General features: G+C 38.2%; 1 protein-coding gene across 1 annotated transcript in view; it reads left to right on the top strand.

Annotated features, from left to right (window-relative positions):
• Window positions 1–2,693: 2,693 nt before the first annotated feature.
• The window catches only part of LOC104157591 (multidrug resistance-associated protein 1), a gene marked incomplete at its 5' end in the record, with an annotated part of 21,804 nt that continues 6,610 nt past the window's right edge, over window positions 2,694–17,887 (top strand). The window contains 11 exons of the mRNA XM_009694993.1: window positions 2,694–2,870; window positions 3,657–3,782; window positions 5,084–5,221; window positions 6,354–6,479; window positions 9,551–9,612; window positions 10,515–10,646; window positions 11,674–11,901; window positions 12,586–12,763; window positions 13,506–13,667; window positions 14,455–14,547; window positions 15,952–16,155. Of these exons, the coding sequence (XP_009693295.1) occupies window positions 2,694–2,870; window positions 3,657–3,782; window positions 5,084–5,221; window positions 6,354–6,479; window positions 9,551–9,612; window positions 10,515–10,646; window positions 11,674–11,901; window positions 12,586–12,763; window positions 13,506–13,667; window positions 14,455–14,547; window positions 15,952–16,155 (1,626 nt within the window). The remainder of the gene's footprint in view (window positions 2,871–3,656; window positions 3,783–5,083; window positions 5,222–6,353; window positions 6,480–9,550; window positions 9,613–10,514; window positions 10,647–11,673; window positions 11,902–12,585; window positions 12,764–13,505; window positions 13,668–14,454; window positions 14,548–15,951; window positions 16,156–17,887) is intronic.

The following is a 17,887-nucleotide window of genomic DNA, read 5'->3' as shown; positions in this document are numbered from 1 at the left end:
TGATCCTATTATTAAACAGAAAAAATACCACCACGTCTCTCTCTTCAACTTTTGTCACCTGAAATAAATGTGAAATGGAGAGAGCGTCTGTACCTCGCCTGTGTGTAGGCATTTCTCTTGTACAGAGAGGAATAGTTTATTTAAGCTAAGCAAACTCTTATTTGGTATCAGCAGCTTCTGGATTAAATCCTGGAACAATGTGAAAGAAGATACACTGATATTGCTGTAGCTGTTAAATTCTGGCAGTAATGTTGCCTCAAACTGCCCATTTGTCCTGACTTTCTGTTCTTAACTCCGAAGTACCATTGCATTGTACCCTCTTGCTTTTTATGCAGAAACACCTCCAGATAACTTGCAAATCTGAAAGTCAAATGAAAGGTTGCACATGTTTTTAGAATATCCTCCAGCCAATATGCATAGCAGTCATGCATACAGCACTTCTTTCTTTTATTTAGCCACGTGGCAGTGACACGTGCATTACCTGCTCTGTCCTTTCTGGTGGTTGCCTGATTAATTTTACAGCAAGCATTTAAAAAGGAAATAGTAACTTTCTTAAGCAGTGTCTCAAAAAAATTTACTCAATAAAATTATGTCAATACTCTTGTTTGTTGGTTGTAAAGCTGATTACATTCTGTCGATTTACTTGTATAATCATATTAACTGTCTTAATTTGTGAATTGTAAACTGTTCTGCAGAGTCATGAGACTTTTTCTTGGCTGTTGTGCTGCAGTGGAGCAGCTGGGACTTGGAACGCCCAAAACATTTGTGCAGTGGCTAAATGTAAGGATGACTCAGCTGAAATTTCTGACGATGTTATGCAGTCAGGGAACTTAATAAGCCCGTGGCTCGCCCACAGCGTCTCACAGCCGCTGCCTTGTCACGAACAACTTACGTGACCCCTATGCAGATACACTAAAACACAATTGGGCATTTTTATGCTCTACCAGTGTTAATTTCCTTGAATCGACTGTATTACTTTTGGAGATATTTTTTTTAAGCTGACAAATTAAAAATGATATGAAATGAGAAGATTCTTTTGAATGCTGTGGAATTAGAGGAGAAAAATAACAGCTGTGTGTCCTGTGCATACTATCTGTTGTATGTAACCAAGAAAGAAGTCCTAGATTCTGACAAATTGAGAGGGCAGTGGGGAAGGAAAATATTTTTGTTAACACATTTTCAAAAGAAGTTATTTTTTTTAAAAAAAACAACAAAACATCTTAATACGAAATGGTCAAATTTTAAGGGGAAACTTGCTCTATGGTAAAATAATGTGTGGTTTACCTCAAGTCGAAGTTTTTGTAAGTTATAGATTCTGTTTCTCGTTAACTCTATTTTCCTTTCTTTGTGTTTGAAACTGCTTAATCAGTGGAAGATGGGGACAAACAAGGTGTGATTCTGACCAGTGGTATCTGTTTCCAGCTTTGATGTTGGAATAGAGGGGACAGGCACTACAGGTCCTTTTGGTTCTGTTTCCTCATCTATGAAGTGTGGATAATGGGCTTCCTTCTGTGACCAGCTCAGGCTTTTATAGAGGAGGATTACTGACTGCCATTATTTCCCAGTAGCGGTACTGGTGTTCTGTGCAGTTGTAAGCTGTGCAACTGTCTGAAAAAATGCTTTGCGACTTAAAATGACACTATAGTTAACAAGCCTTTGGGCAAGGGACTACTACTCTTGGCTCTGTGGCTTTTAAACAGAAGCCTGTGAGCTGTGCTTCGGCTGTTGAATATTGCAGTCCATCTGCAGCAGCAATACCTCTGTATTGCGTCATTCTGTCGGAGAGACTGAAGTCTACAGCACTTGAGAGGAAGTGTCACTTGTGATAATTTTACCGAAAAGTCTGTGATTTTAAGGTAAAATTTCCTGCAAGAGATTTCGCTAACTCAAGCCAATCATAAATATGGTCTGAAAGTTCATTTTACTAAATAGCCTGTCATTGTAAATAGGCTTTGTACGAGTAATGGAAATGGTGTTCACATTTTTATTGCTGTAAAGTGTCAGTTTTGGTTTGATTGCATGGTGCTTTATCTTGGTTTTGAGAATTGTGTTGAGAGAGAGAGAGAGGAAAACGTTGAATTATATTGATTTATATTTTCCTGTTGTTGAGTAGGAAACGGGCTGCAAGGGCAAGCCTTTTACTTAGTTCTATGCCCTGTTGTTATGAATTACCAGAAAGTCTCAACTGACTTTGCTGCAGACAGCTTGGGAGCTATGAGACTACTTTACAAAGAGAGAAGCGATGTCTTGTGCTGTTCACTTTTATTGTGTGCCAGATGTTTCCACACTGAAATTTGGGAATGCAGTGTATCTGAGTATTTATATATACATGCACAGTGATTATAATGGGAGTAGCTAGTATTGTCGTGTTATTTTTCTGCAATGATAATGTGAAAATCCTTGATTTATACTAGTAAAGATCCTAGTATTACATTTGAGCGAGTTATGTGTTATGGTGGCTGTGTATAACCAACAAAAGTGACACTAATGTCATCTTGTGAAGGTTTAAAACTTCTGAGCTACAAAAAGTGCAATAAAATTAGGTACATCACGGAATGGAGCCAGTTTAATACAAGTATAAATAAACACACAAGAAGAGATACACAATAATGTAGATAGTGGCTATTTCGGTTTTTAAATACTGAAGTTGTGTGTTTGCTTTTTCTTTAACTTGATCCATTTTCTCTCCCCAGGATTGGAATCTGACATGGTACACAGACAATCCAGACTTCACCCAGTGCTTTCAGAACACAGTCCTGGTCTGGATTCCTTGCATTTACCTGTGGGTCTGCTTCCCCGTGTACTTCCTGTACCTTCGTTGTCATGACAGGGGATACATACAAATGTCAAACCTCAACAAAGCCAAAACAGTACGTGACTTTTTAAAATCAGAACTCACTAAGCTTATCTGGAAGTTTGAATCTATTTTCAGCTATGTTTTAGCATACTGGTTTTTTTGAGCATCAGTCTTGGCCTGCGTGCACACTTCAGCTGTAACTTACTTGTTCTACTTGTGTTTGATTTCCAAGCCTTATGTGTTTCTGTTGCCCTTTTATCAGTAGGCTTTCTGAAATTTACTTTCTGAAATTTACTCTGATACAGCAAAAAAGCATGCAAATCCTTTGTAAGAGCAGTTAGAGAAGACTTTTAAGGCAACTCAATCTTGAGGCCTTTATTTCAATAATAAAAGGAATTTATTATCCTGTCAGCTTCTTAACATAGATTTCTGGAGCTGCTACAGTTCTATTCCACTTCTATTGTGAAATAGGTACTTAATGTTTTCTTAATTTCCCCCCACGCCCCCCTGTAGAATAAGTTAAAAGTTTTAAGAAGGCCTATAATAGCACTGTGCATTGTAGAGTTTTTGTCTCTGCAATCTGTTACTCAGGAGTGAGATTCACCAGCTTTCTGCTTCATAATACACTGAATTCTAAGGTACTAAAAATTAGTGAACTTTTTTCTTCTAGTGGAGATCCAATAGGTAAAGCCAAATTACTCTTCTTTTGTGCATATTGTAGAATTGCCCACATGAGATGGCTCTTTTATGAGATGATTATGACTCCTCCTCTACTAACACATAGCATCTAGTGTTCATGTACATGTTGTGCTGCCTGATCTGTGTGAACTGATGTATGAAATACACTTTTGTATTGCAGGCTTTGGGCTTGATACTGTGGATAGTCTGCTGGGCAGACCTTTTCTACTCTTTCTGGGAAAGAAGTCAAAATATTTTTCGAGCTCCATTTTTTCTCGTTAGGCCTACAGTATTGGGTATAACAATGGTAAGTTCTTTTGTTACGGCCTTTGTTCATGCAGAGCCTTAGGCAATAACATGCATCTTAGTATTGTTCACAGTGTTGTAATTCCTTGAGCTACAGTCTTTACATACAGACTTAATCTGCAGTTGAACTGTGAAATACTGACTTTGAAATGTCTGTTTTCTTTTATTAAAAAAATTAGAAGAAAAACCCCAACCCATCTGTGCTCCGTGCATTGCATGTCAGCCCACAAGCCAGTGCTAGTTGTCTTGCCTTATTTTGGTAGGCTTGAGCTACCATTCGTTTAGTAGCTTGACTCAAGCATGGGGTGGAGGAATTGAGTCGAGAGAACTGATTAAACCTAGATAATACAAATCACACTGAACTTGGTAAAAGACTGTTGAAGACATTGCATTTTTAAGTATCTTATTACAAACTCTCTTGTATGTAACATTCTTTACAATTGATGGCATGGTTCAAAGTCTTAAATGCCTCATGAGGCGCATAGGTGTCCCCAGCTAACTCTTTCTATCTAGATGCTCAGGTATTGTCTACTTTCACACCAGTATCTCTGCAGCCTGCATTTCAAGGAAAATGCCTTGCTATTAATTTATTGTCAGTTGCCTTACGTTTATCACAGACTTGGAATGATAGTGATTAAAGATTGATACTCAAGGGGAGGGATGGGACATAACAACCCCAACAGCAATAACAACAACAAAACAGACCAACCAAAAAAACCCAACAGCCCTGAAACATACTGACAGAGACAAGAGCTGTTAAATAGTTTGTGGTCATTTAATAATGCGATTTTGTCAAGCTTTTGTCAGGCTGATTGAAAATGCATGTTGCAGCAGCCCAGTGAGATCACCAAGTTGTACTACCTTCCTAAAGGACTTTGAAAACACACAAAATACAGAAATAGAGTAATACTTGGTCAGTGTTGTTTGGCATTGTGGCTTGTATGGAAAGAAAGCTTTTTCTTTTAAAAAGAATTAGTCAGGAAATACTTAGAAAGGATATAGTGTCACTATAATTGCATGTTTATTTCTGATAGAGAACCAGAAAAGTAAAGAAAGAAGGAGCGTCTGCTTTTCACAGTGCTTTTGTGTATGTGGTGCTTTACTTCTATGTAATAGGTATTCCCTTTGCCTATTTAAATGTATTTTTGAATTACACTTAAAATCTCTGGGTGTTAGAATGTTTGGGAGATACTAGATTTGAAATGTTAAATAAGCATACTTTAACACAGTCCCTTGTATATGTGCAGAATGTGTTGTAAAACTTAAAACTTGTGAATATATTTTTATCTTATTTGTCCACAGTTGCTTGCCACATTTTTAATACAATATGAAAGAATAAAAGGAGTCCAGTCTTCAGGTGTAATGACGATTTTCTGGCTCATCTCGTTGTCATGTGCCACAGTGGTTTTTAGATCCAAAATAATACATGCCTTAAACACGGTAAGCGATTGCTAGCCTCATTCAGTTGAAAATAATCCCAAATGCTGCAGTAATAGAGTAGTTGCTTGCTAATTATACCAGTCAGTCAGTTAATGATCCATTCAGTGTGCCTTCATTCCTTGGGTTATAAAAGCAAAACAAGCAAGACTTAATGGCCCTTGTTTTCAAATGCTAGTGAAATTCATAGTGATCTTAACTGTAGCAACAGTTGCCAAGAAAATTCTGCTAGCTGTTCCAGAAAGGGGATGTGTTTGCTTGAGTACAATAAAAGTGTATAGTCTTTGGTATGAAACTGTTCTGGGAGTTTACGTCATCTTCCTGTTGATTATACAGTGGATTTCCTGAAACATGTGGTTTGATGGTAATGTCGTCTCATCTGGTGAGACAAAATGAACCTGTACAAGTGAAATATTTTTATGTCAGTCTGCTTCATAGTAAGGCCACTTCAAATACCAGATTAATTGTGGAGCTGCCTGAAAATGGCATAGCACTTTTCTTTCTTGAAACCTTTAAGCTATGTTGTGAATTCTGAGAACTTTCAGCCAACCTCTGTCTTCAGCTATTGGGAGTGGGGATTTTACTGGTGGGGGTGTGTGTCCATCCATTCCTGTGCTTTGATTTCTGTGGATTATGCTTTATGTATCAGTCCCAGTCTAAAAAATGGAAAAATGTCTGGAATTTGAGCACAAGACAACAAACTGAACTCTAAATTCTGCTCCTCTAATTCGTATTTTCTGTTTGCATATTAATTAACAAATTTGCTTTGAAAACTCCTTACCACCCAGTGCGTAAATGCCTTTCTCCTGTAAAGACTACCTTACCTTCAAATTGGGGCATGCTGTGTTGGTACAAACCATATCTTAAGGAGGACTTCTCTACAGAAGAAGTTCATGCTTGTGTGTTTATGGCAGTGAATGATTAAAAATAAATGATGTCTGTCATCTCTTCCTTCCCGTCTTTACCTTCCCTTTACCAAAATAGACATTGTCTTTCATTTGCATGCGGGTAGGGAGTGTAACATTTTTGTAGTTTGCAGAATTTACAGTAAGGAGCTGTTTTATGTTTAATAGTAACATGTTGTTTTAAAGAAATTCCTCAAGCCTTCTAATCGGAATATTACCTTCCTTTGTAGGGTGCTGAAGTGGATACATTTCGTTATGTCACCTTCTGCATCTACTTCACCCTGTTACTTGTACAGCTCATCCTGTGTTGTTTTCCAGAACGACCACCTTTGTTTTCTGAAACAGTAAATGACCCTGTAAGTGTTCAGTCTATACTAAGTGCTGAGTATCATATGTGCAATATTCTGTACAATAAGTTATAGGGCCACAGTTTCCCAGATACCAAATAATTCAAATCTTGTTGACTTGTTTGCAGTAGAGCTGCTGCTCTTTAGTTGGTGACATGGAAGATGAAGGCCCTAACATGCAAAACAGAGTGGGCTGTATTTAAGAGAAAGAGCAAAATACTGTTTCAGTCATTCCTGAATAGCATCCCTGAAGGTTAAGTCATATGTATTTATATTCAATAGTGCTTGTGGCAATCAATGTGAAATACTGATTTGAAATGCTGTCCTCCTAGTCATCTGATACCGTTCAATAGGCAATAACTCATAAGGGTGTGTATTCCCTTCCTATTGAAGGTGGGAAAGAATCTACACCTGGAAAACTTATGAATCTGGATAGATGCATTTGATTTACATATTTATGTCTCATGTCAAGCAAAAATTTAACCAGCTCAGTTGCCAGAGCAGTTTATGTTAGAGAGTGGTCTGGATGTAGAAATTTAATTTTATCTAGACATGGTCTTTTTTACATGTGTTCTTAATTATATGTGCTAGCTACATGGCATGGATCTTAAGTGACCCAAGGGATGCTGGATCATTATACTGCTTGCTTAGCCCCAGGCTAGACCTTCTGAGTCACAGTGGAGTGACACCTGTCACTGCCTGGAGTTTGGATGTCCCAAGTTGAGAAACCTCAGTTTTGTATTTTTTTTCTAAGGCTTAATTCTGGTTTGATGAATATTAGGTGACACTGACTGCTGAAGGAAGGTGTGAAATGTGTGAGAGGGGGAAATAATTGTTGCCTTTGTAACTGTGGAAAAGATCTGTAACCAGTTGCACGTACCGAATTCTGCAGTTACGTTCTCTGTTGGTATCCAGTGTGCCGGTGGTGCTCTGCGTTACCACTGACAGACAGTCTGCATGTGTATGCCTGCACGGAAGAGTATACTGCTGAGTCTTTGGATCCTCTTCACCTTTGGGTTCTTTTAATCTCATTCAGGGATGAAACGTATTTGACAGGGTACCGTAGATTTATGGAACCCTTCTTTTCTGCTTTGATCGTGGTCACGGTAATCATAAGGTGCTTTGAGACCACAATGGTTTGTTTTTGTGTTCTGAGTATTTCTAGGAGTGTCTCTAGGAAAGAGGGCAGACTTGAAATTTTCACCTTCTTTTTTCATGAATGGTATGTTTGTTGAATGTTATGATGGGGAAAGAACAAAGCAAGTCAGGTTAGTCAGTCTTAAATTCTGCTTTATTCCTTTCTGCCAAGCATTTCCAAACCAGAAATGTTTGTAAGGCTTGAGTAAAATCTCATTATATGTTTACTTAAGCCAAAAAACGAAAGTGAAATTTCTAAGGTGTAGATGCTGATGTATATAGAAGTCAAACAATGTGTTTTGTCTCTTGTTTTCACTTTGTTTACATCACATAAGTCCAGACTTGTTACAACTTCTTGTCTCCATTCTATCTGGCATGAATGTCAGTAGGATTAATAGTTCTTTGTATGATACCTATTTAATTTTATCAAAAGTAGTATTATTTTAATAGTAGTCTAATATGTTTTAATGTTTTAAACTTTTGCTTTATGCAAATTAAGCACAATTTTTGGTAGTACATTGTCTAGTGAATTTAGACTTTCCACCTGCAAGTAGATTAAAAAAAAGTATAAAGGAAAAAAGTAGTGCTGCATTTTATGTAAAGTTCAGAATACTTTGAAACTTTGTTGATGTTGAAAGTATTCCCTGTATTTGCTGAAGTAGTAATCTGTCAGGAATGTTGGCATGGCTGAAGGCTGAAAGTACTGCCCCCCCCCCCTTTTTTTTTTAAAAAAAAACCCCCAAACTTCTCTGAGTGTAAAAACTTTTATTTATTCATTAAGCAGCGGTGTTGGAGTTGTCTTCAATCATTTTGTTGAAAGTGTTTAAATACTTTGGAAATGTGGAACTCTTACCCTCTTTCAAAAAAGCGTTGGTCTCGTACATAATCTTCATTGTTCCCTACAAAGTTGCAAAAAAATTTGTCATGTGAAGAAGAGGAACTGCAGGAGTCTCTTTTGTGTAGCTTGATTACAGCACAATTCAGTATAGCTTAGTGGAAGAAGCTAGGTTACACAAATAAGAGTTGAAAAATGCAAATCTCAGAAACACTTGGCTCTGGCTGTTTTAATTGCAGTACTCTAATGATGTTTGGTGACTTTTGTAGATGGAGATACCCGAGTTGCTCATCAATTATAGTTTATGATAAAACCTGGTGGTTTGTGTGCCAAAGGAGTGGCTGGTCTTAGCATTATTTAGATGCTGTTTGGAGCAGTGAAAGGGGAAAGAGAAATCTGCGCTGGAATTCTGGAAGTAAATCACCTTTAGTGCCTTTGAAATTCTTCCAGCCTGCCTTTCTGATGTTTTAATCCAACCAGATTAGGAGAGGATGTTAACCTGAAGAGCAGTTAAAACAGCCAGCCTTTGCGCTGGATATAGAACACGAGCTAGCTGCATACCTTTTTGGATACTTAAGTTTCCCATGCTTATTGATGAATGAAATGCAGGGTTTTTAGAAGCTGTTTTGGGATGCTTTTGTTTACAAACAAAGTTTACAATTTTTTTTTTTCATTTGTGCATCTGTTTTGATGGAGTTACAGCACTGCTAGAACTGAATTCTTCCATTTATGACTAACTCTATGCAATTAACATTTATGCTCTCATACGGTAGCATACCTTGCATTGATATAGGTAGGCACTGATCATGACATGTTGAGAGATTGTCTGGCCTGCACTGTCTTATGAAAATCCCTCAACTATTTGTTGCGTTGTTGATACGGAGTACTGCTATTCCTGTGTCCCAGTGGTCTAGTCTGCTGACAGCCCTGAAGTTGTGGTTGTGTTTTCTGAGCAAGCTCTCAACAGCATAACTGACAAGTTTAGTAATGTGGAAAAAAATACTATAAACAGAAGGAATTTCAAAAGCATCTTTTCTGCTTGGTTTGTTTCTTTCAGCCCTGTATCAGTCACTTTGTATGTGGATTGATTTCTTTTTCTCTCCTTTAGAATCCATGTCCAGAGTTCAGTGCTTCTTTCCTCTCCAGAATCACATTCTGGTGGATCACTGGGTAAGATCAAGATGATGCATAAAGCACTAGTTAAAGTTAGATGGCATTTTAGGATGCTGCTTTCAGAGTTAAATTAGCAATAAACATGGAATAATAGTTTTGTTTGTTTTGATTGCTTGTTTTGTAGATAGAGTAAATGGATTTTTTTTTTCCAAATTTTATTAATCTTTTTCATTTCCTTTGTAGGGTCTTTGTAAATTTAAATTTTGCCAGTGTACATTTAGTATGTTTGCTGAAAGAATGTAATTAAAAAAAATTTCTTTGGGAAATACAAGAAGGTAGAAATTACCTGCTGTATTTAGAAACTAAGGCATTCAAAACTGTTAGCTCTTTTTGTCCATTAGGTTCTTTTTTTTTTTTTTCATTAATTAGCTTTAGTTGTGCTGTATGATTTGATCACAACACATGTTCCAGTGAGTTAAAACACAGAAACACATAAACACATAAAATAATACTGGTGTATAGTTGTGGTTGGTACTTGGCCAGAGTTCCAACAGAAAGCTAGATGAAAGGAATTGCTTTGTAAAATTAAAGGCTAATAAAGATTTTGAAACTTGGTAGGCATGGGAATATTAATTGCCTGGCTGATTTTCAAATGAGATCACTTCATCCTTTCTTTTATTTTCCCTGAAATTTGAATTCAGTGGCATATCCTGGATCCTTAGGTGTTTTGGTGTCTAATTCTCACAGTAAAGACAGGAAGATGTATGTTTTAGTGTCTGGACCTGTGTTGCTACAGGTGCTAACTCTTGTATGCATTTTTGTGAAGAGCTGGCTCTGTTTTGAGGCTGGATGAAAGGACCACTGTCTTATTGCATATATATATATGTGTGTGTGTATACACACACACACATATCTCTCTAGTATTCTTAAATATATAGTGCTGATTCTTTCTAATACAGATTGATGATTCAGGGTTATCGGAGACCTTTGGAAGCCAAGGATTTGTGGTCATTAAATAAAGAGGACAAATCGGAGGAGGTTGTGCCAGGTTTGGCTAGAAACTGGGCAAAAGAGTGGGCAAAGACCAAGAGGTAAGTTTGGTTATCCTAACTGGCAGTTCTTCCAAGATGTGTAGGTTCAAAAGCTCAAGCTACTCAGCCTCTACTTACAGGTGTTTGTCATCTGTTATCAAGCCTGCTTTTGTAAGGCCCAAGTGGGAGCTCTGTGTTGACTGCATACAGAACAGGAACCAACTAGGATATTGTGTGTCTTCTTTATGAAGAGCTGCATTAAGTTTCCCTTAGTCATTCATGATCCAAAAGTTGTTACTTTTGATGTGTGGTTTTTCCATGGGGAGAGAATGTTTTCACACAGTCAAACTTCAGTCACGTAATTTAGGAGCTTGGGCTCCCTCTGTAGTTGGTGAAGCCTCAGGAAGGCAGTTCAGGGTGTAAAAGTGAGAAGCTCATTTCTTTCCTTTGACTATATAGGGAGCCTGGGCATCTTAAGCGACATGACTAAAATTAGAAAGACTGCGTGCTTGCGGTTTCCATCCTACTTTCATCATCCTTTACTGCAGCGAATAGAAGTACCTTTTCATTCAAGAAGAATTGCTTGCTTGCTTACACAGTGTATTTTTACATACAGCTTGTCCTCAAGAGTTCGGAAGTATGTAGTTTGGCATAAGCTAGATGGATGAAATGAATGTGTTCAGTCCATTGGGGATGACTTGGTATAAATCTGACTGCAATCTTTTAACTCTGGTGGTACACTGAGGCCTTGATTTTGATGAAGGTTCAGCATACTGAGTTCTAGAGTAATAATGCTTCTTGCTCTTTAACACAGGTTATGGCCTTATTCCTCATTCCTCAGGGCAGACCTATAGGAGAGATTCAACAGGAATGTTACCTATCCCTGCAAAGACGACCCTTTCTGAATGGCTGGTTCACTTAGCTATGACTGTATCATTAAAAAGATGTTTGATTGACAATAAAATCCAGTTAAACTATTAAGAAGGGCAACAAACAACTCATAAACATCTCATTTGTATATTCTGAATTTTTCCAGTTGGCTTTATGCTTGAATAAAGGCTACATTATATACCTTCTCTTATTTCAGGCAACCATTAAACATGTTGTACTCATCTAAAAAGCAGCAAAAATCAAGCGACTCAAATGGTGATGTGACAGAAGAGGCTGAAGCATTGATTATAAAACCATCTCAGAAGAGCTCTGAAGCATCTTTATTCAAGGTGTTATATAAAACCTTTGGACCATATTTTCTCATGAGCTTCCTGTTTAAAGCTGCACATGATCTCTTGATGTTTGCAGGCCCAGAAATTCTGAAGTAAGACCTATATACTTCATTATTGTATTAAAAGTACGTGGACAGAATTTAAAACGCACTGCTATTTCACTCATCAAGCTGCTTTGCCTTCGGCTGATTCAAAGGGGAAGAGTTGTCTTGCAAGTTAGATACCATGCACACAGATGATTTTGCTCCATTGGTTTTCAAATTATAACCTCATGCATTAAATGTTTGACTTTTTATGTTCCTTTCCAACACTAGGAAGGCCATGCAGGAACGTAATCAACAACAGCAGAAAAGCTTATTTAATTCTAACCTGTAATGATTGTGGGACTAAAAGTCACAGTATGTGAAGCAACAGAGTGCTAAGGGGGTAGGAGGAGTTGTATTGCTTTAAGTTGAGAAGTAGTAAAACAACTGCAAGTGATTGTATTTTAGCTGGAGGCAATATGAGACTTTTTAGTGTAGCTCCAAGAGAACGCTGTACATGTAAAGTATGCGGTAGTTTATGTTTCAAAGTAGTACATTGTTAGGAGGAAGGAGTGATGTGTGCTAGTATAAAATGATCTCCAGTTTCTAAGAAGTTTGCTTAACTGTTTTATCTAAGTTTGGTACTTTGGGTGCTTGCATGACCCATATAATATTTTGAATAATCTAAGGTTGTAATCCTGACATTTCATTTTGATTTGCATATATCAAAAGAACTAATTCCTCTCTCTACAGATTGCTAATCAACTTCATAAATAACAAAGCTGCCCCAAACTGGCAAGGCTACTTTTATACAGGGCTGCTGTTTGTTTGTGCCTGTCTTCAGACACTGATTCTTCACCAGTATTTTCATATTTGCTTTGTAACTGGAATGAGGCTCAAAACAGCTATTGTTGGTGTAATTTATCAAAAGGTAGGTGTTTCTTTAAATGTAAATACACTATAAATATAAAACACTCTTGGTGACTGTGCAAATGCATTGCTTAAGTCTGAATATAATTAAAGTAGTTAAGAGACTCTGGTAGGCTGATTCCTAACTCTTAATAGAAGAAAGTACCTAATTTATAAATAAAAGTGTTTAAGATAAAGCAGTTTTCTAATTTACTAGTTAAAGTTCAGGCACCACCTTCTTCCCACTGCCAAACAAGAAACCTTGTCTCATTTAGACTAGGGGTGTGAAACTGCTTCAGTTTCTGCAGAAATCAAGATGCATCTATGTTTATAGATTCCTTTGGGACTTAGCAGTAGTGCCACCTCATCTTGGAACAAACTGGAATATTTTAGAAAGCTGTGGACTGATTGCTCTGTGTGAGGAAAAATGTGTGACAAAAAGTGAAGACTCTGCTTCTTACACTAAAAAACAAAACAAGCAAACAACACCCCCCCCAGCAATAAACCACCAACCAACCCTGACCCCAAAGACTGCTTGTTGTCTTTAATTCTCTGTTAGTTTAAACCCAGCTGCTTGCTTCAAACTGTGCAACTTGCATTTTATAAGATGTGCAGGGTAAACAGAATATGAAGCAGGAAAAGGCTTGCTTGTCATTTTAAAGATGAAGCTCTGTAAAGCAATTGAATTCTGTGGAGAAAATGCAAATGAAGAAGTCTTCCTTCATGTTGCCTTAATTGTTTTTTTATTTTTAATCTGCACCTAGGCACTTGTTATCACAAATTCTGCTAGGAAGACTTCTACTGTGGGTGAGATTGTGAATCTCATGTCTGTGGATGCTCAGAGATTCATGGACTTGGCTACCTATATAAACATGATTTGGTCTGCACCTTTCCAGGTGATACTAGCACTGTACTTACTGTGGCAGGTGAGTGTTGTGTTGTTTCCTGTTTTAACTTCGGCAATATGCTGCTTCCAATGATCTTGACTACAGACAACTGCAGACAGCTTGTTGTTCGAACCACTGGAGGGTTTACAACAGTGTGGAGAAAATGCTGTTTGTTTTGAAGCCATTCAGAGCTGCTTTTGTCACTGCTGTCAAGAAGGAAACCAGGAGGTTCTTAATTTGCACATCTGAGTGCATGTGGGGAGGATGCAGATGGGAGCTACTATCTTTTGGGGGACTGCAGCACCTATAGTATCTCACTTGTTGCTTGATTTAAAGAAAAATGGTCTTTGTTCTGCACTCTTGAGAGTCAATGTAGGAGGTGTTTGCTATTTCTGGTCCAGATGGTCACCAGGCTGGCTCTTCGTGATTCTCACTGTCGATCAGAAAGGTAATGAAATTCCTGAAGAATTCGGTCACTCCCTGCATGAGTGTCTACTTCAGAAGAACAAACCAACCAACAAAACCTGGGAAACATTAGAAGATCTCTGTATATGTGTATAGATAGATAGGTATATAGATTGATTGATCTGTATCTATATATACCTCTCTATATGGGGACTATATATGTATGTTTGTTTCAAAAATCAAAGCACATAAGCATCAAACCAAGCCCCTACTTGGTCCTCCTTCCCCCAAGCTGTTCTTGAAAAGGGAAGAAGAGGTTGAAAAGCTATTTCAGAATGCTTTTCTGTAGCATATGCAGTGGTTTGACCCAAGATTTTTAAAAATGTGATTGAATAAATGTTTACAAGTGCGTGCTTTTCAGAATTTAGGTCCTTCAGTGCTGGCAGGTGTGGCTGTCATGATCCTTCTGGTTCCGATAAACGCTGTGATGGCTATGAAGACAAAAACCTATCAGGTTAGAACCTTTATATATGTGACCAAGTGCTTTTAAGAAATATGTTCTCTTCTTTGACTTGTTCCTGAGGTTTGTCCTTTTAAATTTTTTTCCCTTCCTCTATCCTTTAAAAAAAGAGAAGGGAAAGAAAGATCAGAGGTGTTGTGATGCAGAATAAGAAAACTTACATATTTTTCAGCCTTACAGTGTGTCTGTACATAATAGTCTAAAAATTTTGCAGTAGTTAAGACCAAGGTAGCTGGTTAGCGAGCTTTGTGAGATGCCCAACGATTGGATTGGAATTAGTTTAGTTTTTAACTTCCTGCCTAAGAACTAAAGTGCAAACGTAAACTGCTGTCTGCCTGATGAACCTTAATGAGTGAAATATTCACATTTCCAGGATAATGCTTGCAGTGTTGGGGTGGGGGGTGTGTGATTTGTTCTTGGTTGTTTTGGGGGGGTTTGGGTGGAGGGGTGGTGTTTCTTCCCTGGAGGCATGAGGAGGGAGAAGTCTTAGTTGTTGGCTGTTCTTGATCCCTAGTTGATTTTATTTAGAGGGGGTCAGTTTGTTACAGAGAGTGCACATAAGTAAATACAGACTCACTCTCACCTTTTCTATTGCAAAAACTACTTCCAACAGCCCCACCACGTGCTGTCTGGTACAGACTTCACTATTGACTGAATCTGCTGAATGTCAGAGGAGACTGGTTTATTTAAATGAAACCTTTTAGCTCTAGATGTTCCTCAAAATATACCACAGCATTTGGTTCCTACATGGGAGAAGGAGGGATATCTATCCTGTCACAGCCACACTGCCACTGGTAACAGCTGTCTGGGATAGCTGTACCAGTGCAGTCTACTGGCTCTGCCTAGTGCTGAGTCAGAACATCATTTCAGATTTGCACTGCCCTCATTAAAATGTTTTCTTCAGAAGTTTCTATCTTCATAATGGACTTCCTTCTTATGGCTGAATAGAAAGCTTTTTGCCTTAGTGCACCATCAGAAAGCCATTGATAGTGCTGAAGATGAAGCAAAACCAAATTTGATTTAAGGTTAGATGCAAACTGCACATCACTGAAGCTTGATCGTAGTGGCTTATTTTTTAATTGCATATTATACCTAGGAGGAACCCAAGAGTCAGGGCTCCCTGATGCAGGGTTAGTCCCACTTAAACCAGTGTCACAACTGTTTCGATCTTGGTTCAAATTTTTAGTTGCACAAAGCATTCTTTTAATTGGTTTAAAATATGTTGTTAATTCTGCATGTTTGTTTGTTCAGATAGCATCTCAGATTTCCTGCTTGGGAAGCTAGTAAGCTTTTGATGATAATGAGGTAAATTTGGCATTGCAAAATACAAAGCTCAGAACTTTGTGGCTCTGCCAAGTATTATGCACTGCTAATTATTTTTTGCAATGTTGTTTTTAGGTGGCTCAAATGAAGAGCAAAGACAACAGAATTAAGCTGATGAATGAAATTCTCAATGGGATTAAAGTTCTGAAACTCTATGCTTGGGAATTAGCCTTCAGAGAGAAAGTATTAGAGATCAGACAGAAAGAACTCAAAGTCCTAAAAAAATCTGCTTACCTTGCTGCAATGGCAACCTTCACTTGGGTTTGTGCTCCTTTTTTGGTAAGTGAAACAAATCTAAATGTCTGCTCTCCTTTTTGGGATCATGCTTTTCCAAGGCAACGCTTGAGAACTTGTTTTGGTTTTATTTTTAAATGAGTGGAAGAGTCAGGATGCCCTCTGCAGCAGAGGGAAATTGAACACTTACGTCTCCACTTCTCTGTGAGAAGGCACTACTGTTTTCTTTGAAACGTAGTAAAATCCAAGTTGGATATATTATAGAAGTTAATGGCCGAAGTATTTAAAAATAAAAACCTCCTCTGCGTCCTCCTCTGTTTTTGGTGGTGTACTTGAGGAACCTAAGATTAAGGGTACCATCAGATTTAGAAGAGGTTACTAATGTGCACAGTACCTTCCAGGTGGTAGCTGTGGTTGACAGAGTAAAACTTCCGTTATTTCAGCATCTTTCTGAGAGCAGCAGGTCCTTAGATAAGAGTCCTTGATTGAATAGGACATTGTGCACCAGACATACCTCTGACCTGCCTTCTCCCAGCATCTGTTTAAGAACAGTGTGGAGAGGTAAAGCCATTGCGTACCCTGGGATTGCTTCAAAATCTCATTTAAAAAAATAAATAAATTACTGATATGCAAAACATCCCCACTGTATTTGTGGTTAGCTTACATTTAAACTAATGAACGGGAGAGAAGGGTGAGATCACATCAAAATTTCTTCACACTCTATTGGAACAAGGGCCCATTGCTCTTGAGTGCAGAAGCAAATAAAAGCCATGACTACATTAGGATAAAATATGTGCTGTTCCAGTTGAAGGTGTTTAAGTGTACTTTCCAGTCTCGGATTCCTTCCCTGCAAACATTTTTAGTGTTTACGTTATGTTTTGGGCATGATGAAAGGCAGAAGCAGCAGTGCCCTGGGTAGGAAACATCAGCTGCATTCTTATGTGGATGCTTTTCTAAAAGAAGTCTGAGATGGTTTTAATATAAATACATTATTAAATGAAGTTTCTAAATAAAACTCTGCAGATGGACTCCTTAATGCTGTTCTGTGGAGTCTGAGAAGACAGATTTGCCTAATGAGTAGCTCTGTTTCAGCGCACATTATGAATGTGTGGCAATGGTCCTACACCTTAGGGGGTTTGCCGCTGGGGCAGAATGGCCATGGCTCGAAGTGCAAGGCTCCTGTTTAACATCCTGTTTCTTGGAATTTTGTTCTTTCGTGTATGTTCTTCTGAACTTCTGATTAAAGAATTATTGCACTGACTTGAAAGCACTTTTGACATGCAAAACGCTTTATTTCCTCTACTCCTCCTCCTGTTTCCATGGCCAGGACTCTTTAAAACTTTGTTTAATAATGGTGTCAGGAAACTATTAATTTTGCAGCACCTCCCCTACTGCTATGTGTGCTGATAAGGGTGTGTTTCAGATTAACTGCTGGTAACACAAGAGTGCAGACGTGCTGCTTGTGAGGTTATTCTTTGGACCCTGTCTTGTTTTTGATCTCTGTGGGAGGGCTTTCTCCCTGGGATATGGTTGTCCAAACTAAGGATTGTACAAACAAGCTACTGTACCAGGCACAGCTGAGTCAGCTGCCGTATGAAGAACAATACATGTCTTCACAGCAGTCAGATTTTTAACAGAAATACTAATGTCAGTGTCTTCGATGGATGCTGTGCTTAGATGAGACTGTTCCTTAGGCATTTGAGTGAATTGTTTCAAGTCTTGCGGGACGGGGAATGCCACAGGTTAGCCTACTTTGATTTCTTGTTTTAAGTGGCAG

The sequence above is a fragment of the Cariama cristata genome, unplaced genomic scaffold (assembly GCF_000690535.1).
Source record: "Cariama cristata isolate BGI_N322 unplaced genomic scaffold, ASM69053v1 scaffold2372, whole genome shotgun sequence".
Taxonomy (NCBI): domain Eukaryota; kingdom Metazoa; phylum Chordata; class Aves; order Cariamiformes; family Cariamidae; genus Cariama; species Cariama cristata.
The sequence above is the reverse complement of the archived record's forward strand: the minus strand, read 5'-3'. Positions and strand labels throughout refer to the sequence as shown.